At 36.6% G+C, this 24,930-nt stretch overlaps 1 protein-coding gene across 3 annotated transcripts; it reads right to left on the bottom strand.

Moving 5' to 3' along the window:
- Nucleotides 1–24,930, bottom strand: LOC111486632 (phosphatidylinositol 4-phosphate 5-kinase 8-like). 3 transcript variants are annotated; one of them, XM_023133812.1, is made up of 10 exons: nucleotides 24,526–24,930; nucleotides 22,857–22,944; nucleotides 21,646–22,731; nucleotides 19,779–19,946; nucleotides 10,851–11,016; nucleotides 7,557–7,667; nucleotides 7,283–7,470; nucleotides 5,339–5,472; nucleotides 2,667–2,838; nucleotides 1–421 (listed from the first exon to the last, which is right to left on the bottom strand). In XM_023133812.1, exons 2-10 carry the CDS (start codon nucleotides 22,871–22,873, stop codon nucleotides 148–150), a joined length of 2,316 nt encoding a protein of 771 aa, XP_022989580.1. In that variant the 5' UTR covers nucleotides 22,874–22,944; nucleotides 24,526–24,930; the 3' UTR covers nucleotides 1–147. The 3 variants fall into 3 exon arrangements, with proteins under 3 accessions (XP_022989580.1, XP_022989582.1, XP_022989581.1); XM_023133814.1 differs by having other exon boundaries at nucleotides 2,667–2,835; XM_023133813.1 differs by having other exon boundaries at nucleotides 24,631–24,930.

Here is a 24,930-nt window from a genome sequence, read left to right as displayed (position 1 = left end):
GCTATATAAAGTTATGGTCAATTTATTGTATAAGCATTTACTTATCTTTACAATGAATGACTGAAAACAACAAGCACAACCAAACCAAACCAAAGAGACAGCACAACTCAAACAGAACACAAAGACAAGATGGTTTACTTACAATTTTCATGGTAAGTCATGGAAGATCTTCTCCAAGAAACTTTTGAATCGAGCGGCATACAAATGAGGTTCCACGACCGATATTGAAAGAGGGTCATATCGTAAGGACTTGTACGCATTCTCGAGCTTCTTTTTCACATTGTATTCTTGCAGTATATCTATTATCCCCATGTAAAGAACTACATCATAGAAAAGTTCTACTTCTGAGGACTCCGGCTCGTTTTCAACAAGCTTGTGACTCGTCTGGGCAGGCATGTTTACTCCCAACTGCACGCGAAATCTGCACGGATATGCATATATGTAAAGAAACTGGCAGCTAATTATATACTACATCGTAGCTAGAAGCAGAAATTCACATTATGAACAATGTATATTAGACCATTTAGTTTATTAAAACAAAAGTTCATTTGAATATTGTTTGGGATTTTATACATAGGCTAAATTTAATAAAAAAAATATCATTAACATTGCAATTATCTTAAAAATACCTCTAAACTTTCAATAGTTTCAATAGAATATCTTTGAACTTTCAAAACAATCTAAAAAATACCCTTAAACTTTTAAAAAGACTCATGAACTAAAGTAACATTAAAACATTTGTAGATAATCTATGAGGTAACATTAAAACATTTGTAGATAATCAATGAGGTAACATTTAAACATTTGTAGATAATCTATGAGGTGTCGATAGACAATTTTCATCTATACATTGACACTAAGAATTTTTTTTTATAAAGTTAAAAGGTGTTAATGCTACTTTTTAGGTATTTTTTAAATATAGTACTAAAGATAAAAGTATTTTTAAATTTGTTAAAAAAAGTTGAATGATATTAATATAACTTTTAAAAAAATACTATTAAGAGTTTAAGGGTATTTTTGAAATAAAGTACTAACAATTTTTAAAACTAATGGGAATGGTATTTGAAACTTTTGAAAGCTTAGAAATATTATTGAGACACTTGGAGAGCGCAGTACAACGGAGAGTTGTGTGCTGCGTTCGGGAAGATGAATCGCTCCCGAAAAGGAATCTATTGATTCTCTCCAAATTGGTTGGACCATAGTGCAGAGTTTAAAGGTACTTTTCGAGTAAACAAAAGTTCATTCAAAAGAAGTGAAAGAATACATTGTAAAATGAGAACTCATAAATGATTATAAAATAACCGCGTCAACAACTTCCAAAGAGAAACATAAAACCCGACTAGAGAGAACATATCACCACGATCTCTCTCAACACCTCTAAATAAATAATACTATTAACAAATATCTCATAAAGCAATGATAATTATGGTGTCTTAAGTAAAAGAAAAAGTGACAAAGGTGATAAAAATTATATTGTATATCAAATCAAAACAGTAAAAAGAAAAAAAAGAAAAGTGCAAGGATCACAGAATCACACATTTCTCATAGTATTTTGAGTTGCAAAGCAAAATAATTTCAAGGTGTTAAGCGAAAGAATATAGACAAGTATCTGCAGCTTTCTTAAGATTCTAAGATTTATGGTGTGGAATTTAGCATTTAGAAGATATAGTTAAGTCTTAACTCTTAAAATGTTTGAGATTAATGAACATTACTATGCCAATACCCAAAGGAAGAAATCACAAACTATTCTAAGACCAAACACAAATGTAAGTTTGCCAAAAAGAAGGGTGATACAATGACACTACAAATGTACACGTTACACACATGGCAAAAAGAAACACTCACGTATGAAACCTATTTGTTGGTTGAATTTTTCTTTATACAGTTTTTTTTTTCAGTTCCTCCACCTACATTTCTATTTTTAGTTATTTCCCTTGATTTAGAAGGATGATCCTTCACGAGAGTCCCAGCTCCATTGATATAGCAATGGTTCTAAGACTCCACTTTCATTTCTATTTTTAGTTACTTCTTTTGTTTTAGGATGGTTCCATTGATGCAGCAAGTTTTAGGAGAACTATCCTCTGAGTTATGGATCAAATCCTCCATAACTGAGTTATGGGACTATAGATGCAGTAATGGTTATTATACAACTTGTATAAACGTCGAGTACCTAAAAATTTTCAATCTTATCTTGAGTACTTTACTCAGAGGTATTAAGTCCCTCTATTTGAGTCTTACCATCATTCAAAATAGGTCAAAAGAAAGAATTCTACTTCCCTACACAAACAACATCCACCTCCACTTATGAGATACCATAACTCGATGGTACACTTGGGCCGTACCAAGGGGCCAAATTAAGACCAGTTTGGTAATGCTTTTGTTGTTTTTTTTTTAATAAAAAATGTAGATTACTATTTACAGCCATTTTCAGTTGTTTTCTAATCTATTTTCAATATCATTGTAAAAATCATAACCAAAATTCAAAACTACAAAGGAAGTAGTTTTCAGTAGAAACTATATTTTGTCATTGAAACTTAGCTAAAGATTTCAAATGATTTTTTAAAAGAAAAAAACTAAACAAAAAAGATATAGGTACATGTAGTTTTTTAAAAGTTTAATTCTTAGAAACAGAACTAAAAAAAAATTGTTGTCGAGTGAAAACTAACCTTGCTGTACCAGGGAGTAATACATCAACTTCACTGTCACCTAATGAGTATGCCTTCAACGGTCCTCCTCTGACGTGAGGACCTGGGGCAGTGGTTACATTGCTAGGTTCATGTGTTACAAGCATTAGGGCCTTCGAAGGAACCGTTGACTCGCCCTGTGAAGACTCACCTGCTGGAAGGAGGCCATGAGCAAAGACATATGGAATAATGGTGTGCTATAAAAGGCATGGTCATAAACACCGAAAATGAAATTGCAGAAGATGGGTATCATCAGCTTTTTTAGATATGAACTTCAGAAGTAGAGGCAACATCAAGAATCAATACAGATAGCCATGTAAAAATGGAACTAATTAGTTTAAGGAACGGTAACATATCTAGTCAAAAACACTCCGTACAGACCTCCCTAACAGCAAAAATTCCTCAACATAGCAATAGAAAAAAAGGAAAAATAAAACATCATCCCCACTTGGGAGGAAAGAAAAAGAATGGTAATCAAAAGGAAGCGAGACAAAAAAATCCCCCTAAGATATTGAAATAGAAGTCAGGATCCTCAAAGTGCTATGTGCCTTTATTTCCGTAGGACTAATTAGTAGGGGTGTACATGGTCCGTGGTGGATTGGGTTGAGGAATTTTTTTGGACCAACCCAAAAGTTTAGGTTGGTTGGATTGGTAACCCAACCCAACCCGAAAATTTTCACAACCCAACCCTCTATTTTTGGGTTGGGTTCAGGTTGTTCCAAATTGAGAAGAGACAAGAAGTCAAGCGGAGAAGTACGACGGAAGTGGAACGGAATGTCGAGTGGCAAGATAGTCGGCGACAACGTCCGACAAGAAACACAGAGACGAGGTTGAGCGGAGAAATGAGAACTGAGAAGAGAGTACAACGAAGAAATAAAGAGGTGACTGGTGAGTGACGTTGACGTCCACTATGAGATGAGAATGACGTCAACGGAGAAATAAAGAGGCGAACGATGAAGATGAACGCTGTGAGATGAGAACGATGAAAACGAAGAGCAAAGAGACAATGAAAAGATGAGAACAATAGAAAAGCATACTTCGTCATTAAAATTATTATTCAGTCTCGTGTATCGAAGAGCAGAGAAAGAGAGACAAAGAGTTATTAATTCAATCTCGTGTATTGAAAAGCAGAGAGAAACAGTTTGCACTCAGCAGAGTCAGATGCGCCAGGTGGCAAGGGCGGACAACATGACTCATGGGCTTGGGCTGCGTGAGCTTCTGTTGCATGGGCTTGGGCTTTTTTTTTTTTTTTTTTTTAAGGTTTTCGGATTGGTTTGGGTTGTCCCAATAATTTGAATTACAAACCCGAACCCAACCCAAACTCAAAATCCTTTTAAACCCAACCCAACCCAACTCTTATAATTCGGGTTGGGTTCTTGAGTTGGATGTACACCCATACTAATTATAATTCCTATAGAGTCGTCGGCATATATATATATATATATATATATATCAAAAAAATTTCTAAATGGATCGTCTTTGTTTTTAAGAAATCGAGCTTCCTTGAACAATGAAAAAATGTAAAAGGTCATAGAAAAACAATAGCCCATGAAGAGACAAAATCCTAATGGTAGAAATGGCCTTCATTCCAATATGACCAAGCTAATAGTTACAAAAGGCTAGAATAACAAATGTTCACAAGGATGTGTTAAACTTGGCTGCCTCTTAAACCTCTTCAACAATCTCTCAATCCCTCTAAAAGAACCTACTATTCCTCTCTAGCCAAATACCCCACAACATAGGAAAGAAACAAGCATGTCATAAAATGTAGCTAAAACGAGCTCAAACATCAATCCCTTAAGACTAAGCAAACTGGGATCCCACAATAATGGTCAATATCCTCATTTTCCACCAACAAAGAATGCACCATTGTAGGCACAACACGAAAAAAAGGTTGTCTCTGAAGTTGGCCAAATGTCTCGACTCTCCCATGCAAAACCGTCACTCTATGAATAGAAGAATACATAGAGTTGAACATAGTAAAATACGAAATTCAAAAATTCCGTTGAAATTGTTCGTTTGGAAATTTCCTGAAAAGCTTATCATAGGTTCTCTACATCAGAACAATAGGGCCGAAAAAATTGACCACTTTGGAAACTTTTACCTGGGGATCTACACAGGAAGTGGAAAAAGGAATTAAAGGAGTCCACAGAACGGTTGAAGGTAGAAACCTAACAGTTCCTCCTCCCTAGACGCACATGAATGGTTGCCACTTCTGTCCTCTCTCTATCAGAAAAGGGGCGCAGAAAGCCAAAAGAAAGAAATGAGGAGAGACTAGAGGGCAAGATGGAGGCCATGGTACAACTATGGAAACAAATCATAAAAGGGTTATCAACCACCAAACAATCTTCCCAAAAATAATCTTTGAGCCTTTCCCAACAAAACATTTCACAAGGAGGAAAAAAAAGGAATCCTGAAGAGATAGCAACCAAGAGGTTTCTACTAGAGCTCTTAGAACCACCACTTGAAACCCTCTTAGAAAACTAAGGACTATACCTTATCACTGTGATCCTGTACCACAAAGCATTAAGCACCATGAAGAACTGCCACAACAATTTTTCCAGAAAAGCCTCGTTTCAATATCTTAGGCTACCAAGAAAAAAGTAGAAACTGAACAAGGTCATAAGTTTATTGTCTAGGTAGAAGAAACATACCATGATCATGAGCTGTGGCAGGCGGTTCCAACAAAGTCTTCAGTATCTCAGGAGCTCGAAAATGCACTCCTAGCAGTAGGCTATAGTCAATTATGTGCAGAGACTCCAAGAACATGCAGTCGAGAGAAATTTGTCTGGTAAAGAAAAAAGGAAAGGAGAATTAAATAATGGTTTGATACTTGTGGACATGTTACATTGACATACGAGGCATTCTAAGTGAACATTTTGCCCATCTGGAGGGAAAAATAAGATAATGTTGGATATTCCCCTTTTAAATATGAATCTCTTTGTATTTCCTTTTTAAAATAAGATTATTTTGGTAGATTATTTCCTTATTTATTATGGGATTATTCTCTTCATCTGTTATGGATTTTCTTTTTTATTGAAGAGGCCTCTTTTAATATCTTATTCACTCAAATTAAGGTGGTATTAGAGTCATGACCTAGACCTAGCCGTGTCCATGCATGCCATCTTGAGTGACGAACAAAAGAGGTAAGCCTCAAGGGCACAGTAATAGTGATTTGTGGTTAACCTCGACATGTGGTATGCTCCAAAAGGAAGAAAAAAAAGGTAGCTTAGATATAAAAACTCGTTGAAGCTAGAGAGGTGGACAGATAGATGTTTGAAGGGGAATAGGTAGTACTTTGTTCAACGGGAGGATTGTTAGGTGTACAAACAAAGTCTTACATGGGCTAAAAAGAGAAAATTGTGGTTGTAGACGTAAAGGGAAATATCACCTTGGTATAAGACCTTTTGAGATAAAACCAAAAGCAAAATCATCAGATGTACACCTGAACCCGAAGTGGACAAAATCATATTATTGTTGAAATATGTTGAGGGTTATTATCCTGTTAAGTGACTAAATTTAAGATGCTATGTGATTTTATCCTTAATTAACTTTTTTCCTCAAGGTTTTAATAGTTTTACTTTTTGTCCCACTATCAGCAATTGCTAAAATTCAATATTGGTTTGGTGAAATGGCATTAAAATATTATTTATACAAACGGTGGAAATGTATTAAAAATGTTAGAATAAAAAGGATAAAATTGAAACCTACAAGGCATTGGCGCTATGTTGAAAATTCAATAGAAATTTAAAATAAAAGTTTAAACAATTATTCATACATATTTAAAAGGGAAATGGAATACAAATTTAAAATCTCCATTTTTTAATTTGAGCCAACTTATTTGGTGAGATCTCACATCGATTGGAGAGGGGAACGAAACATTCTTTGTAAGGGCGTGGAAATCTCTCCCTATTTTAAAAACCTTGAGGGAAAACCCGAAAGGAAAAGCCCAAAGAGAACAATATTTGTTAGTAGTGGGTTTGGGTTCTTACAAATGGTATCAGAGCTAGACACCGGGTGGTGTACCAGAGAGGATGTTGAGCCCCGAAGGGGGTAGACACAAGACGGTGTGCGAGGACATTGAGTCCCAAAGGGGGAGGACAGCGGGCAGTGTGCCAGCGAGGATGTTGGGCCCCAAAGGGGGTGGATTGTGAGATCCCACATCAATTGGAGAGAGGAACGAGTGCCAGAAAGGATGCTGGGCCCCAAAGGAGGGTGGATTGTGAGATCCCACAACGGTTGGAGATGGGAACAAAGCCTTCTTTATAAGGGTGTAGAAACCTTCCTAGCAGACACATTTTAAAAAACCTGAAGGGGAGCCCAAAAGAAAAAGCCCAAAAAAAACAACATCTTGGGCTTGGGTTGTTACATAGTCAATGTACATGTCCATGTCCAGTTTCCAGTTTTTTGGGTGATGTTTTTTATAACTTTATGTCATTCTCCAACTGCAATCATAATTTTAAGTTAAAAATTAGAACTTATTTAATCTCTGTCATTCAGTTAAACATATAATTCATCTAGACTTCATACAGACAATATTTGATGAACTTGGACCAGGTGCTACCTATAGAGATTTAATTCTAAGAGTAGGAACTTACTTGAAAAGGGATTGTCGTAATAATTTGTCCATATGGAATTCATACGACAAATCGAGATCCTTCATTGTTATAACATCTTTGGGTTTATCTCCATCAGTAAATCTCCCAAGAGTTGAGCCCTTCAGATCATAACGGCGGTGAATTCTTAATTCTGTATATAACATGTTTCCCATGACCACAAAGCGTACCTGATAAGAAAAAGGTGAAGTTATGATAGGAGCCAACCAACACGCCTTGCAGAAAATAAGATAGTCATATAGCAGAGAGTTGATACCTTGCTCCGACCATTAATTGTTATGCGATGGAGACCAAAAATTTTTGTAATGAGAGTATTTTCATATTCTTTTACATGATCATAATACTTAGGAAGCATTTTGAGCAAAACCTGCAGAAAGGAAATAGATGTTAGTGAGGTTCTGACATGTTTTCTTACCAATCTGATCATTCCTAAAAGAAAAGACGTCATTGCTCTATGGGTATCTTCCTGAAAAGACAACTTGCTATGTTTTTTATTGTTCATAGTAGTTCTTAGCATACAATGAAAATGGGATATCAGGAGCTTTGTTTCAGTTCTTCACATACATTTCTTGTCAGTTCATTAGCCATTTCAATATGGATCCGAATAATTTGATATCAGGGGCTTTTCCTCATCATTCTAGTCATATTGACAAAAAAGTGTTTTAAGGTAGCAATTGATAACTCTTTCGGAGGAAAAATGCTGTTCTTTTGAGAGCTGGAAGATTTAAACCCTTTACAATGATATTGGGGTTCTTGGTGTGGCCTCAAAGGTGAGAATTCTCCAACGAGTCGGAGTTCATAGCTTATTATGATTTAGAAGTATCCCATATAAGAGACTAGCCCTACCCAACATAGGTGCATGCATTTGATCACTATTGCGGAGACAAATCATGGCTCCAGCAGAAAACCCTAAACCATCAATCCTTCAATCAAAAACTTCTCTTTGTTTGGCGCATATCTTCTTTGTTCGAGAGCTTGATAAAGACGTGCTTTAGATTTAATAGAGTGATCGAAAGCTTAGTACGCCAGTTCTTTCGAGCGTGAATTCTCCAACTGTCTACTGAAACCATCTCTCATCTAATTTCACAACTTTCTGAATTCTTCTTCAACAAACCCATATCTAACCATTGCTTTCTTTGACATCCTTGTATCTTTCTTCATCCTTTGTTCCTCGGTCTTAATTTTTTTTTAACAATAAACAAAACTTTTCATTGAAAAAATGAAAAGAGACTAATGCTTAAGAAAACAAACTCCAACAAGAGAGTGAAAAGAATAAAAAAGAACTAACAAACAGACGGCAGCAGGAAGGATCATGTTCCAAAATCTCGTAGCAAAGGAGATGCCGGAAAAATGTTCAGGGTGTTCATAATTGAAAGAACACATAACAAACCAAGATGGAGAAAGATAAATATGTGGCATTCACCTTTGAATTCTGTCGTTGACTACACCAAGGCTAAGCTCCCAAAGGAAAATTTAATCTTATTTGATAAACATCTTTCCAACTCACATTGTAAAGATTCTGTTTATGCAATGCATGATTTGATGTAACAAAATTCTCCATTAGAGATTTAACAGTAAATGAACGAAAAGGATCAGGGGCCCAAATCCAAATATCATTATTATAGTTCTGGAAATTGATCAGGGAGAGTAGATTTGAAAGACCAAGTCATTCTGCGAACTCTAAATTATTTAAGCCACGACATTAGTATAAATTCTACGCTGCTTGAGAGTCAATCCAGGCTTCAGAAACCAAACAATGGAGACTAATCAATTGAAAAGGTTAAGAAAAAGTTGTCACAATAACACCACAACTCAACCAAGAATCATGCCAGAAAGAAGTTGATAAACCATTACCAATACTTTTTTGTACACGATTAGTCACAAGATCAATGGTAGAACAAATAAAACACCAAGGTGAACAGGCTGAACCTCTTTGAATATGTCAAGGCTAGAAGAAAGGGGTCTGTCCAAAACAATTGGGCATGTTTCTTGTATTATTGTTCTGAACTGCTGGAATTGAAATTCGAATATTGATTCCACTTGCGAGTGTAATATTCTTGTCCCTCCCAAGCATCGAACTCCAATTGACCATGTTTCTTGTATTATATTGCTCTATTCTTGCAAATTTTGTAATAATATCTTCTTCATAACAAAGTTGTTTACATGAGGATACTCTATTAAATATCCTCTTATATCTAAGTTTGCATTCTTAGATATTGAGCAGAGTATCACAAAGCTCCCTTTTGTAATTTACATCAGCAAAGAATTCACCGACCTCTACTGTGGTGTAGCACGAACCACAATGAAGATAATTTGAGGGCACCCCTTTTTCTTGTTTAATCCTCTCACTCATGGAAGGAAGAGCAAGCCTTGAAAACTGGACTGAAAGGAACATAGAAATTTGTTTTCTTATCCATGATAACTTCAAATTTTCTATACAGCTCCTTTAGTTGGTGGATTTTTGTATCTATAAGAAGTTGTTGTCACTTATTGAGTTCTTGAAGAATTTCAAGGTCATGGGAAAGAAAAAAGTCCTTTCAAGGTTCCATTATTTGTGCCATCACAACTTCTCCACCGTTGATTTGATTCTCTTATCTAACTGAACCTGTCCTTCTAGCAAGGATTAAATCCACAGAAAAGAATTTGTTTCTATCTAGAATGATGCTTTCTTAGTATATGCCATTGACGGAGGTTACATTTCCAATGAGAGAGAATTCAGTAACACGGAACGCTTCTACTCCAAACCAATCTTAAAGATGTGCCCAGCCCTCAAAGCCTTAAGCCTTCCTACAACTAGTTTTGTCTATACCTTCTTATTCTCTATCAACCAAAGATCATTGCCCTAAAAGCAATCTTAGAATGCGCATACCTTCCTGCGCAATAGAACAGTAGGATTTATTGGAGAGAAATTGTATTGTCTGCATTAAAAAAAATACCCAAAGAGACATCAAGAGCCCATATACCCTCCCTATGCTAAATATCAACTAACAAAGATTACCAATGATTGAGTCCTCCAAAATTTGTAGACTTCTCAATATATTTCCTCAACATTATCCATATATGCAACTCTCTGCATTCTCTTAGCTTAAGAAAACCAAAATTACCTCTAAACCACTTTATCAACCAGACCAGTTAAACTTGCTGTCCTCCCCCATTCTTTTGGTGCCAATAATATGTAAATTTCAAGGTACCATCCTAACATATTTACATTGAAGTTGAATGATTTGAATGTATTTATAAAGAAATTTCATCTTTCAGACATGACATTCATGCAAGCACAGTAGAATTGCCTTTTTAGGACGAGTTTACTGCAATGCAGAAAAAAAACTATACTTTGAAGAACCAACTCTGTACTTGTCTTCCATAGAAGATAAAAACAATAAAAAAAAAAAAAATTTAAATCAAATTTGTAGCACCTTTATGTAATTGTTTCAAACCATCATAATTGAGTTTTTTTTAAAAAAATGCACTAAAGATGATAGGAAAAGGGTATGGGAATTCACTAACTAATAAAGTCAAGCCAGGAATCTTTAGTTTAATGTCTTCAAACCTTCAACTCAGATTTCTTCAGAGTCTTGATCACAAATCTATCATCCTCAGAAAGGTAAAAGATACTTCCACTTTTCCCAGGAGACGAGAGTTCCCTAAGACCACCGTCACCACATATGGACATCATATACTCGGCTGCATCTAGTTTGAACATCAATCTCAAATTCCTAATATTATGAAAAAGAATCGTATTATGATCATTATTTGAACGAAGAAAAACATATCAGTACATTACAGAGTGCAAATGAATATGATAAAATACTAATACATAAAAAATGAATTGTGAAAAGGGAAAGATTTACAACAAATTAATCACAGTAAAAAGAAGAAAAGGTCTAGATAAGGATATACGGTTTTAGACAAATTTAACACCTAGAGCCCTTGAAAATTAAGCTAACCCTTGCCATGGGCATACTTTGGGCTACTATTTTGAGTGTAACAACTAGGACATTGAAATAAATACAAAAAAAAAAAACTATCAGTTGGTATGGCTGAAGAAGTTTGGCGATGAAGAACAATTTAATAGTAATGAAGAAGAAAGGAAGCATCCTACATTAAGCCCAATGAGGGAGAATAATTATTATGTTTTGTCAAACGGTATTGCTTGACCCATAAAAATTGCATTACATCCCTAAATATGTCCTCTGGTCCACACAAGGAACTTTGGGGGTGGCTAAAGATGTCTTAGAAGAGGAATTTTGGGATTTTAGTGAGGATTCAGATGTTATACTTGACAGTTTAATTCTAACTTGGAGTGGATTTGAGTTGACCTTGAAATTGGGCCTTCTCATCCTTCTCCAAGGGAAAACTCCCTATTGATGCTAAGTGTTGCAACCACACTAAGAAAATAATAGGTTGTGACCCCCACGTGTAGTTCGACAAGACGGCGACTGCAAGTGGCACCCGTCTAACCACATGAGAACCAAGACATACAAGTGTCATGATGCTACTAAGGAGGACAATGCATCATTCAATCACCAAGAAGAGTGCACATTAAAGTCAAGCTGAAGCATAAGCAATTTGAGAGAATGATGGTCACAAGAGTATCATAAATATGTTCGAATAGAGTTGGGTAAGGCACCGGGCCATAACCTTAAAAGTTAAGGTTCCAACATGAATTTCAACATACGGCTCTGGAGTTAAGTCCATCTATATGAAATATGAAAACTCGCCAAATTTGGTGCTAATCGAACACCCAATGGATGCTTTACGAGGTCGTATAGCCGTACACCAAAATCACATCTACTCTATCCAGATCAAAAATATCTCAAAATGTACTATGGAGGAGACATAGTGTTAGCTCTCCACCACCCCTAGGCTCTATGGCCTAAGTGAGCTATCTCATGGCACATACATGTGTCATGGTGTGGGCAAGCATCTTAGGCATCTTCCTTTGAAAATAGGCTTTCGAGAATAGTGTCGAATGGTATGGATGTGCCAACATAACGCCCCAGCCCTTAAGTCAAAGGTTGGTATATAGGGTCGTTCTCCTGTATGGTGTCTATAAAGGACTTGACATGGACACGAAAAAATTCATGCCTCAAAAGTACCCGAATGGATAGATGTTCAAGGTGTCACAACGATAAAGTTGACTCATGGGTCAATTCTGGATAAGCGAGCCCAAGCGAGCAACAAAAACTGAGGACATCTCGAGACTTGAGATGGCATCATAAAGCGTGGATCGTGTTGTTGTAGAGGCAAAGTCGAACCGAAAGACTCGGCCTAGAGGCAAAGTCGAAACAATAAAGTTGACTCATGGCTCTCATGTGTTATCCAATGTCTGTTGCTTACCACTAAGACCAAGGCATATACGCAAAGACATTCTCTATTCCAATCACGATGCAATATCAATGGAAATGTTTGTAACGATAAAATTGACGGTGGAAGCAATGAGAATACTGTTTCACAAAAACTTGAGACACCACTAAATCTAAGAACAAACCCCAATAAAGTTTGCTGGATAAAATAAATGGAGGGGAGGCAGAAATTAACTCTAGTTGCACAAAATATTCTTATTTTGAGAGAGGTTCCTTTTATAATACAGAAACGAAATCTCTAAATACTAACTAACAATAAATCTAAATAAATGTGTAGATATTATATAACAATACAGATAAATTACGGAGGTCAACTACTCTCCTTATTTAATAGGATTACACAAATATCTCTTAACTTAAGGCCAGAAATTACACGATTTGTCCTTAATTCAAGGTCATTCCATTCCTTCAACACTCCTCCTCAAGCTAAGGACTAGATATCATTCATAAACAACTTAACTACCAACTTATAAAACATTGAGTTTGGGAAGTCCTTTTGTTAGTATATCTATTAGTGGAAGCTATGAAGGCACATAATTAATGCATATCATCCTCTTCAATAATCTCTCCCTAATCTCTCCCGGATAAAATGTCAATCAATTTCAATATGTTTTGTCTTATCATGCTGGATAGGATTATGTACAATATTGATAGTTGAATTGTTGTCGTAGTACAACTTATCGGACCTTCTCCCTTAATTTGTAAGTCATCAAGGACTATCTCCAACCATAAGAGTTCACATCACCCTTGTGCAATAGATCGAAATTTTGATTCAATAGTTAATTGAGCTAACACATTTTGTTTTTTACTCCTCCATGTTACTAAATTACCTCCAAGAAAAGTACAAGACTAAGTAGTAGATCATCTGTCCACTATTGATCCAGCATAGTCAGCATCAGTGTAAGCTTCCAATGCAAGGGAATTGTTCTGTATGAACACAATTCCTTTTCCTAAAGTTCCTTTCAAGTAACATAACACTTTATATGTTGCCTGAAGGTGAGGCTCCGGTAGATTACGCATGAATTGGCTAATTACACTCACTGAACATGTTATGTTTGGGCAAGTGAGTTAGATATATAAGCCTCCTCACTAGCCTCGGTTTGACTCTCCCAATTTATAATGTGGATCCAATCCTTTCATCAGTTTCCTAACGTGTTCAGTTTTTTCTTCTTCATTATGTCCAGTGACTATGATGTCATCCGCATAAACTAGAAGCACTGTAACTCCCTTTGATTATGAGTGCTTTATAGAGGGAGTGTGATCTCCTTGACTTTGCTTATACCCAAAGTCTTTCATTATCTTTGTGAATCTTCCAAGCCATGCCATGGGTGATTTTTTTAGTCCATACAAGGCCTTTTTCAATTTGCATACTTTACCACTTGAGCGTACAAATCCTAGAGGAATACTCATGTAGATTTCTTCATCTAGATCTCCATGAAGAAATACATTTTTCACATCATAATGTGATAACTACCAATTTAAGTTGATAGCCAAGAAGAACATGTTGTGCGCCGAAAGCGGAACAAATGTACTCACAACACCAAATTTACTCAAGGCATACAATATTGCACACAAAGCTTGATGATTTCAACAGCAGAAAGAATGGCATTATATAGCCTTCTGCTAAACCTAAATATAAACTAACAGACTTTCAAATATTAGCTAAGACCTTGAGAATAGGTCTTGGTCCTAGAGAATAGGGCTTATGACAGTGCTTAACAATCTCCACCTTGTCATAAGATTTCCAAGTTGATAGCGAATTTGGTTGCTACCACATCAACACACTACTCCTTCCTTCCGACGTTGATGAGATCCAAACAATGGCAGAACTTTTCACGAGCGACCACCTTTGTCAACATATCCGGGGGGAAGTATTGGTTGCTACGGGCCAGGGAGCCGAGTCATACCATCCCAAAAACCCACCACCAGCTGCCAAGTACTCCTCTATCCCCCAAAAAAGGCCCGGATCCCCTATTTCTTTTTTGATAGGAAAGCCCGCCCCGAGGAAAAATCTGTGTCCAGGAAGGCTATGTAAATTAGGGTTGAATGCTTTTTCTAATTCTCCACCCGCCACCCGACCAAAGAAGACAAAATCTGTGCTGATCTTCGGCCCAAAATCTCCGGGATCAAAAAGCTTCAGCAGGGTTATCAGCAGTTCCAATTTTTAGTAAACGAATATCCCCTTTGCTAATGATTTCTCGAATAAAGTGAAAACGGACATCAATGTGTTTTGTACGAGCATGATGGACTTGATTTTTTGACAAGCAAATAGCGCTCTGGCTATCACAAAATACATCTATATGTCCCTGCAAAATACCCAAGTCATTGATCAAACCATACATCCAAATAGCTTCTTTAAAAGCTTCCGTTACCGCCATATACTCTGCTTCAGTGGTAGACAATGCAACAGTAGACTGCAATGTTGAGCGCCAACACACAGGTCCACCGGCCATAGTAAATAAATAACCCGTGGTAGATCGTCGCTTATCCAAGTCACCAGCATAATCAGAATCCACAAAACCAGCTACACGATTGTCAAGATTAAACATTTCTTGTTTTTGAAACTTAATACCAACATCAATAGTGCCAAGAATGTACCTAAGAATCCATTTTACAGCCTGCCAATGCTCTTTACCAGGATTATGCATATAACGACTCACCATGCTTACTGCGTGTGAAAGATCAGGTCGAGTACACACCATAGCATACATCAACGCACCAACAACATTTGTATAAGGAATGTTCTCCATATATCTTTTGTCATCGTCAGAACTTGGACACATGGAAGCACTAAGCTTGAAATGAGGAGCAAGTGGAGTACTAACAGGTTTGGTTGAATTATTCAAACTAAATCTTGACAATACCTTGCGTAGATATTGAGACTGAGTCAACCAGACTGTACCTTTTTTTCGATCTCGCTCTATCTCCATTCCAAGTATTTTCTTTGCATTGCCTAAGTCTTTCATTTCAAATGTTTTAGAAAGCTCATCTTTGAGTTTATCAATCTCCACTTGTCTCTTTGAAGCAATTAACATATCATCAACATATAAGAGCAAGTAGATAAACGATCCATCATCGAGACATCGATAATACACACAATGGTCAAATTGACTATGAGTATACATATGCTCTACCATGAAGTGATCAAACCTTTTATACCATTGGCGAGGGGATTGCTTCAGCCCATACAAAGATTTCTTCAATCTGCATACTAAATGTTGCTGTCCAACTACTCGAAAACCAACTGGTTGCGTCATATATATTTTTTCTTCCAAATCTCCATGCAAAAAAGCAGTTTTTACATCGAGTTGTGCAAGCTCAAGATTAAATTGAGCAACCAAAGCCAACAAAATTCGAATCGAAGAATGTTTTACCACAGGTGAGAAAATTTCATTGTAATCAATACCTTCCTTTTGTGCGTAGCCTTTAGCCACAAGTCGAGCCTTATAACGTATACCAAAAGGGTCTTCCTTTTTTGCAAAAACCCATTTACAACCAATTTCCTTCTTACCTTTTGGAAGTTGTACCAAATCCCAAGTTTGATTTATCTCCAATGATGCTATCTCCTGATTCACAGCCTCTTGCCAGTGTAAGCTATCCGGGCTCTGAATAGCATCTTTGTAACTGTTAGGAACTCCATCAATCAAAGAGAAAGCATATGCTATCGTATCATCAAACCTTGCAGGTTTTCGAATTACCCTTCGTGGTCTATTCTTGGCGATTGACTCAGGTTCCTCCACTCTTTCATTTACAAGGCTTTGCTCCTCAAGACTTTGCTCTTTCTGTTCTAAGACATCAAAGTTATTATTTACCTGGTCAATAGGTTCTTCAGTAGGAGCAACCACATCAGGAGAGAACACCACCTTCTCCACCTGCTTCAATGCCTCGTCATTATTTTCAATTTTCTGCAAAAACATTCCAGACTCATCGAATGTCACATCTCGACTATTAACAATCTTACTTGTTTCTGGACACCATAACCTATAGCCCTTCACACCTTTGCTAAAGCCCATAAACTTGGCTTTTTTTGCTCTAGGATCCAGCTTTGAGTCTGTCACATGATAATAAGCAGGACACCCAAACACATGCAATTTATCATAATCACTAACAGGACTACCTGACCATACCTCAAGCGGAGTTCTCCCACCGTTTCCAGAAACAGGTAAACGATTCACCAAGTGAACTGCATAACTGAGAGCCTCAGCCCAAAATGCCTTACTCAATCCTGCTTGAGACAATATGCATCGAACCTTCTCTATTAATGTCTGGTTCATTCTCTCAGCAACTCCATTTTGTTGTGGCTTACCAGGAACAGTGAAGTGTCGAACGATCCCTTCATCTCGGCATACTTTAAGGAATGGATCATAAGTATATTCTCCCCCGTTGTCTGATCTCAGCCTTTTGATTTTCCTGTCCGTCTGATTCTCTACCATTTTCTTCCACTCTAGGAAGATTTGGAGAACCTCGTTTTTGTGCCTCATGGGATACATCCAAACTCTCTTCGAGTAGTCATCAATAAAGGTGACGAACCACCTCTTTCCTCCCAATGAGACATTCTTTGTGGGACCCCATACATCAGTGTGAACATAATCCAAAATGCCCTTTGTTTGGTGTATAGCTGTACCAAACTTCACATTTTTTTGTTTGCCAAATATACAATGTTCACAGAAATCAATTCTTCCAGTTGTGGCACCCTTAAGGACTCCTTGTTTCACCAGTGTCTGAAGCGCCTTCTCACCAGCATGCCCGAGTCGCATGTGCCATAATTTCGATATGTCTTGTTCTTTCGAACTTGCCACAGCAGCATGCCCAATTATTGTGGTTCCGTTGAGGTAGTATATGCTACCTCTTCTAGTTCCTGTAATTGCCACCAAAGCTCCACGAGCTACTTTCAAATTCCCTCCTTCCAAAATGATGCGATAACCACTCGCATCCAAAACGCCAAGTGAAATCAAATTTTTCTTCAAGTCAGGGACATACCTCACATCTTTGAGTTTTCGTATAGCCCCATCAAACATCTTGATTTGTACTGAGCCGATTCCCATTATCTTACAAGTACTATCATTTCCCATATAGACAACTTCACCATTGAACTCTTTGAAGTCCAAAAACATCTCTTTGTTGGGACACATATGATAGGAGCACCCAGAATCAAGAATCCATTCACTGGTTTGGCTGACTGATAGGGAGATTGTCAAGGCATCATCTGTATCAGTGTCGTCATCTCTAACCACATTGGACTTCGACCCCTTCTCTTTTAAGATCGAACAATCTTTTTTCCAATGACCTTTCTGTCGACAATATGCACACTCATTTTTATCAAGTTTTCTCCAATTATCAGATCTACCTCTCGACTTTAATCGAGACTCTCCACATTCGTTCTTTTTCCAATTGGAAGTCCTTCCATGAGCAGTGAGAACATTTGAGCTAGAGCTTTGATACGTCTCCTTTTCCTTCTTTCGCATCTCATTGTTTATTAAGGCATTTGAAACATCTTCAAAATCAATATTAGTGATTCCATGTAGTAGGGTCGTTACTAAAAACTCGTAGGATTCCGGCAAAGAGTTTAATAACAACAACGCCTTGTCCTCGTCATCAATCTTAACATCAAGATTGAGCAAATCAGTGATGATTTTGTTAAAATCATCCAAATGCTCAGCCATTGAGATGCCTTCCTTGTAATCAAAACGGAAGAGTTTCTTCTTCAAATAGAGTTTATTTTCCACACTCTTCTTCATATATTTCGCTTCAAGCTTGTCCCATAATTCTTTCGCCATGGTAACCTTCATAAATGGATATTTCTGATCCTTGCCAAGACAGGATCGAATAATTCCACAGGCTTGCCGATTTAATTTCGTCCATTCTGCTTCTGTCATGTCTTCAGGCATTTCCTTTTGGAGAGAGACATCGAGGTCTTGCATGACCAACAAATCGCTAACTTCGCCTCGCCAAACACCAAAATTATTGGTTCCATCAAATTTCTCTACTTCGAGATTGGAACTCCACACTCTCGATCCACGTCGTGATGGTTCTGCCATTTGCAATAATTAATCTGGATGAAACTCAAAACCACAATTCTTGAAAATTGATTTTCAAGAGAATAAACACGATTGTGAGCACGTCTAATGGTCGATGAGGCCCAAGCTTTCACAATACCCCAAAATACCACAACTTGGCTCTGATACCACTTGTTGTGCGCCGAAAGCGGAACAAATGTACTCACAACACCAAATTTACTCAAGGCATACAATATTGCACACAAAGCTTGATGATTTCAACAGCAGAAAGAATGGCATTATATAGCCTTCTACTAAACCTAAATATAAACTAACAGACTTTCAAATATTAGCTAAGACCTTGAGAATAGGTCTTGGTCCTAGAGAATAGGGCTTATGACAGTGCTTAACAGAACAGTGTTCATCTCTGCAATTAGAGGAAATCATTTATTTCTTTCGATAACGTCCATTCAATGGAGTAGAAAAAAGGGGAAAACAATTATTCTTACTTCCGAATCATAAGGCTCTATGTTATTGCAAAAAAATCATTGTATTTATTGGGGTAATAAATTTATAGGCTATATCTACGAGCTTTTGTATAAACAAGTTACCTAACCCTTTAGGCTACCTAAGCCCAACCCTTCCCCCAAACAACCCGTCAGAGCTTTTGTGAAAAACAAGTCAAACAATTCCTGTTTCTCATATTATCAAATTAGAAGAAAGGAAAATGGAAATCTTATGTATTACTTTCTTATTTAAATTGTATAGTACAGTTCCTTTCTAAAATTATCTGTCTAATTTAAAAGATCTTTAAACTACAACAAAGGAGAGAAAATACAGTGCTTGTAGAAAAGAATTATAGAAATCTATAATAATTGAACTGTTTGTTTTCTTCCACGCTTAAAAGTAGTCTGTGAGTCGAAGCATATTGAAAAAATGAACAGTATGTCATCCAACCTCGGGATCTAGTATGCCAGAAATAGGAGAAAGAACAACATCATTATGTTATTGGTGGGTAACTTAGCAATCAGAAGTATATCCAGAGATTTTAATGCATAATCTTTTATAGAAATTTTTTACTAAATAAATAAACGATGTGAAGTAGATCATTACTACCTGAAAACAATAGGACAATAGTCTTTCCAACAAAAGTCGACAGAATAGTGTGAAGGCGTAAACTGAGAGCCCTTTCGAGGGAAGTACATCACCATTCTAGCCCGTCTTTCAAAATCAGAAGATCGAACTTCACGCATAGGAACTGGAGTAAGCTTACCAACAGAATACCTGAAAACTTCAAGTAGAATAATTAGTAAGCATTATTATTTAATTCAGTTTAGTCCTCGTGAACAGGCCTAAAAATAAGTTCCAGACAACCTTTAGGAAGCATTATTTCCAATTAGGATCTTTAGTTAGCATTATTTTTTCATTTGGGAAAGATATTAATCCCTGAATTTGAGAGAAAATCATTTGAATAATGAAATATTCCAAAAAGAACCACCTTCAACTTTTGTTCTCAAGGAGTAAGCACTGCCAACTCATACCATTATATCAACAACTCAGAAAACTCATTTAAAATTATCTCAAGAAAATCGGCATCAAGAAAGGTTACATACTGCGCCAGAAATTTAATGCCAGAATCCTGGTACTTAGCCAATGTTAATTGATAAGCTAGAGGCGCATTAGGAAAATTTTGATACTGTTAAACACACTTGTCACAGTTGTGACAAAGCAGAGAAGATGAGTGTTGATAGTATTGTAAGACCAAATATGGGAGAATCATTCTCATTCTATTTAGTAAAGTTGTGTGTGTGTATATATATATATATATATATATATTTTTTTTTTTTTTTTTTTTTTTAAGAGACAACTTCATTGATGTTTGAAATTTCCAAAAGGATGTATTATCCATGATGTTTAGAAAAGACCCTACCAATTTACAAAGATATGGCTATAGGAAGAAAAAATATTAGACAATTTACATCAAGATATAGCGTGGTAAACAACATCGTCAAAGAATTTTGTAGAAGTCAGTTGATGTTTTTCTTTCCATATATTCCAAAAGAAAGTCATGATGAGGTTTTTCCATGGTAGGGTATTTTCATTTTTGAAGGGGTGGTACATTGTGACCATGACCAACAAATCCTTTACCTCCCTGGGAAAAGTGAGATGTCATCCAAAAATATTGAAAATCCTTGCCCATAAATTCTGAGCGTATGTGCAATGCATAAATAAGTGGTTTTGTGAATCGTTTTCTTTCTTACATATAGACACTAATTTGGAAATAGAGTCACATGGAGATTCTTTTTTCTTTTTTCTTTTTCTTTTNTTTTTTTTTTTTTTTTTTTTTTTTTTTTTTTTTTTTTTTTTTTTTTTTTTTTTTTTTTTTTTTTTTTTTTTTTTTTTTTTGTAGATTTTCACGTGTTCTAATGGCTTTATGTGCTATTTCCCAACCGAAAAACTTTCACCTTTTAAAGGTGATTTCCTTTCAGTATTGTCTTTCCTAGCATGGGGTTTATTGCTTCTATCTTTTCCTCATGTCCATCGTCAAAGATTTTCGAGAGACGGTCAGCATTAGCATTAGAAAGTCATGTCAATGAGTATGCTTCTTTAGACAATAAAATTGGGGTCATCATTCTATGTTTCTTTGATCGTGATCACTTGGCTATGAAAAAGTCTATACAAAAGTGAATACTGTAAGACTAGCATGGTGTTTTCAATCCAAGGGTTAGTCCACAAAGATGTTTTTCCTCCACCACCCACCCTATGGTGGATTCGGTTGGTAATGAGGTTTTGGTGCTTTTTTATGTACTTACATGGCCCCTTTGCAAAAGATGGAAGGGGTCGATTTAGTACATGATGTAGGAGTTTATTTAGCTTTTATAAGTTTTCTCTACAAGGCATTTTCTTCACGATGATATCTCCATATTAGAGCCATACAAAGTAACAAAGTTAACCTAAATAGTCATAAAATTAACAGATTTACCTTATACCAAGTTGCAAATTTAGCATTAAATAGAAGCTGCGATGACTTTCAGAGAAGTTAACACATGACACCTTCTTCGCTTCTTTGACTGTCGTTTTCTTCTGTTTCTTGCTTCTGTGCAGTAGTTTTTTGTAGTCCTTAACCCTCTCTTGTATCAAGACTCCTTGCATGTATTCCCTTTCATAAGCCATTCTATCATTATGTGGCAACACATTATGTTGACCTTGATCTGAGGTATGTGACACAACATGAGAATATTTATCACCTGATGGTTCTCGACTTGGATCACTTAATCCCCAATTTTCATCCATCCATGTAGGCCAATTTGATAGTCCTCCTGGATTTGAAATTCCAGTGTGAGAAATCCTCTCTGAAAAGCTGTGTTTAAGACCACGCCTGAGAGCTTTTTCTTTCTCTGAATTTAGTGAAAGCGTACGAGATAAAAAACCTTTTCCATCAATATCATAGCCAAGAAAGTTATGCCACTTCTCCAGTGATGGTGGTTTGCTTCCAGCTGGATAAAATGTTCCTTTTCCATCCTTGAGACCTTTACTCCATGATCCAAAGTAATATGCACCATCAGCAAAATGATAGACTCCAGATCCATGTCTAAATCCATTCAACCAAAACCCAATGAAATAATCACCATTTACCCATTTCATAATCCCTTTACCACAAATTTGCCCACCCTTCCAGTTCCCAATATAAGAATTTCCAGAACTCCAGAAGTGTCTACCACAACCTTCAGGTTTACCTTCTTTCCAAGAACCTTCATAACTGTCTAAATTAGTATATATCTTTCGTCCTATCCCATGATGAATATTCATCCTCCAAGCTCCGCTATAGATAGATCCACCAGAATAGTTGAAGGTGCCAAAACCATGGAGAGAACCATCAGAGATATCACCCTCATATTTTGCTCCTGATGGCCAGATAATCTTTCCCTTACCTGCCATCTTTCCATCTTCCCAATCACCCTCATAAATCGTTCCTTCAAACCAAGTGTACTTTCCCTTCCCATGTGGCAGCCCATCTTTAAAATTTCCAATATATACATCTCCATTTGAGAGCACATTCTCGGTAAGCCTGAAAAAATAAATGCTCTTCAAATATGTACACGGAGGTTAAATGACCATGTGTGCAGGTGCATGACAGTGTTGAAAGGTACAGAATGGAGAAGAGAGATTCACTCAGTTAAGGACAAAAATTACCCTTGGATATCTTCCATGAGCACTGGTCATGCTTTCCTAATTGTGACATCCATGACTTTCATCTATGCTTGGATCCACTTTGGCAGCTCTGAAATACATTAAAAATCGTCACAAATAAGGGCAAGTAAGACCTCAAAAATGTAAAATACGACAATCAAATGGAAGTGTTCACTTTCACCGTCACCATCTCAAAGGTTTTTTGGGAGTATTTTTACAAAGTTGTTTCCAAAAAATTGCTTTGCGTACAAATTATAAGAAAGAGTTTTGTTCTTACAACTGTTTTTAAAAATTTTCTACCAAACAAGATGTATAAATCAAAAACTGTTTTTTAATTTTTAAAAAGAGAAAATCGTTTTTAAACCTGGCTTTCAACAGACCTTTAATTATCTCCACCACAATAAACCCCCATTTGCCAACAAAAATTTACGGTGTAATTTCTAATGCCCATCACCATATAACGTTGAGAGTAGGTGGCTGCATCTTGGTGCAAAATATTGGAACAGAAAAAATGGTACATACATCACGCACATAGCCAAGAGTTCTTATTAAGACAAGAGAAACGACAATAAAATCAACAGTTAGCAGTTCCATAATTTTCTGAATGGAACGCAATGGCTTGGAGAAGTAGATAATCAAGCACGAAATAATGTAAAATTTTCTTTTGCACCCCCTGCATTAACATTCGATGTATTACTTTCAAGATTTGTAAGTTCTTTCATGACCTTAATTTAAATTAAACCTTAAATTATGGAAATTACTACCATCATCCATATGCCATATTAACTGTAAAATCTCTACTCTGAGAGCTCACAAAATCACAATCTATAATGAATAAATATATATCTAGGAGAGGCTGCAAAGAAGATGTCCCTCGATCGACCTAATCCCTAGTCGCTGCACTTTGTTTGAAGGCAGGGGGGGACCAATAGAAAAAGAAAATGAACAGCAGTAGGGATGGTTAAGGTCAAGAAATGATTCTTCCATTTTAGAAAATCCATGCACTCATACAAACACTATTGAATCAAAAGTCCTGCCCTGCCTCCAATATAAAAGAACACAACAAACTGCAATAGGAGAAGAACGTAATTACTAACATTCCAACTGTGATGAACCCCATTATATAAAAAAGAATTTCCTACAAACAGGGAAATCAAATGACGAGAAAATTGAAGCGACTATTTGGCTAATCTAGCACAAATTATTAAATTTTTCATGAACTGAAGTCAAAGGGATAGCGAGAGGTATATCAAACTTGGCTAACCAAATACACCAGGGAAAGAATATAGAAAATGAATCGAAAAGCATCATTTTAAGTGTCCACCAAACAGAAGTTCCATAGAACTATTCAATGTACATTGCTCACAATGAACAAATAAAACAAACAGGTCAGAAAACAAATAGAAGTACAAACTGAATTGATTTACATCAGAATAAATAAATAAACAAAAAAACCAGGAATCGGCACAAGGCAGACGAACAGATACCTCTTAGAAGCTAAACAGAAGGGAGAAAATCGCAAGAGAGAGAAGAAGAAAACACCTCGAGACAGAGAAAGAACAGGGGAACCCCCTTTTCACTTTCTGTCTCCCACCATCGAATTCCATTAACATAAAATTTAAAACCAAAACAAAGAACAAATCATATCCATACTAAATTTAGCAGCTCATACCAACAGTAAAGCTCACTCTCTCCAAGTGAATCATCGAAAATCACTGTTGGATTTGCGGATGGTGGGCTATCATCGAAGGTTTAAAAGACATGTAAATAAATGCACCTGTAAGAATCAAAGAAATGAGGTGAGGTATCCAACAGAGCAAAAAAAGGCAACAGGCGCTTCGGAACAGCAAGGAATCGAACAAATCCTGCAAAGTGGAAATCAAAACTGGATTGTATTGCTTGTTCATGAAGAAGAAGAAGAAGAAGAATCATGGAAAATGATCACGTGGAGGCACGGGAGAGTGGAACAGTAGTTGATTCCAAGAGGTAGTCGAAAAATGGAGGAAGCAGAGCTGTCGTCAGGGCATTCGAAGAACAAAAGAAACAGAGCAAGGCGACAAGGAAAGCATAAAGACCA

This window comes from Cucurbita maxima, unplaced genomic scaffold (genome assembly GCF_002738345.1).
Source record: "Cucurbita maxima cultivar Rimu unplaced genomic scaffold, Cmax_1.0 Cma_Scf00011, whole genome shotgun sequence".
In the NCBI taxonomy this organism is placed as follows: Eukaryota; Viridiplantae; Streptophyta; class Magnoliopsida; order Cucurbitales; family Cucurbitaceae; genus Cucurbita; species Cucurbita maxima.
Note: the sequence above shows the minus strand (reverse complement) of the source record. Positions and strands in the feature narration are given on the sequence as shown.

Bases quoted from the DNA above. Each gene is read 5' to 3' on its own strand.
- LOC111486632 (XM_023133812.1), bottom strand. The intron at 19,947-21,645 runs GTAAATCTGTTA...TGAAGTTTTCAG, and splicing joins AATTTGCAACTTGGTATAAG to GTATTCTGTTGGTAAGCTTA. The intron at 2,839-5,338 runs GTATGTTTCTTC...GCCTCCTTCCAG, and splicing joins TGCCACAGCTCATGATCATG to CAGGTGAGTCTTCACAGGGC.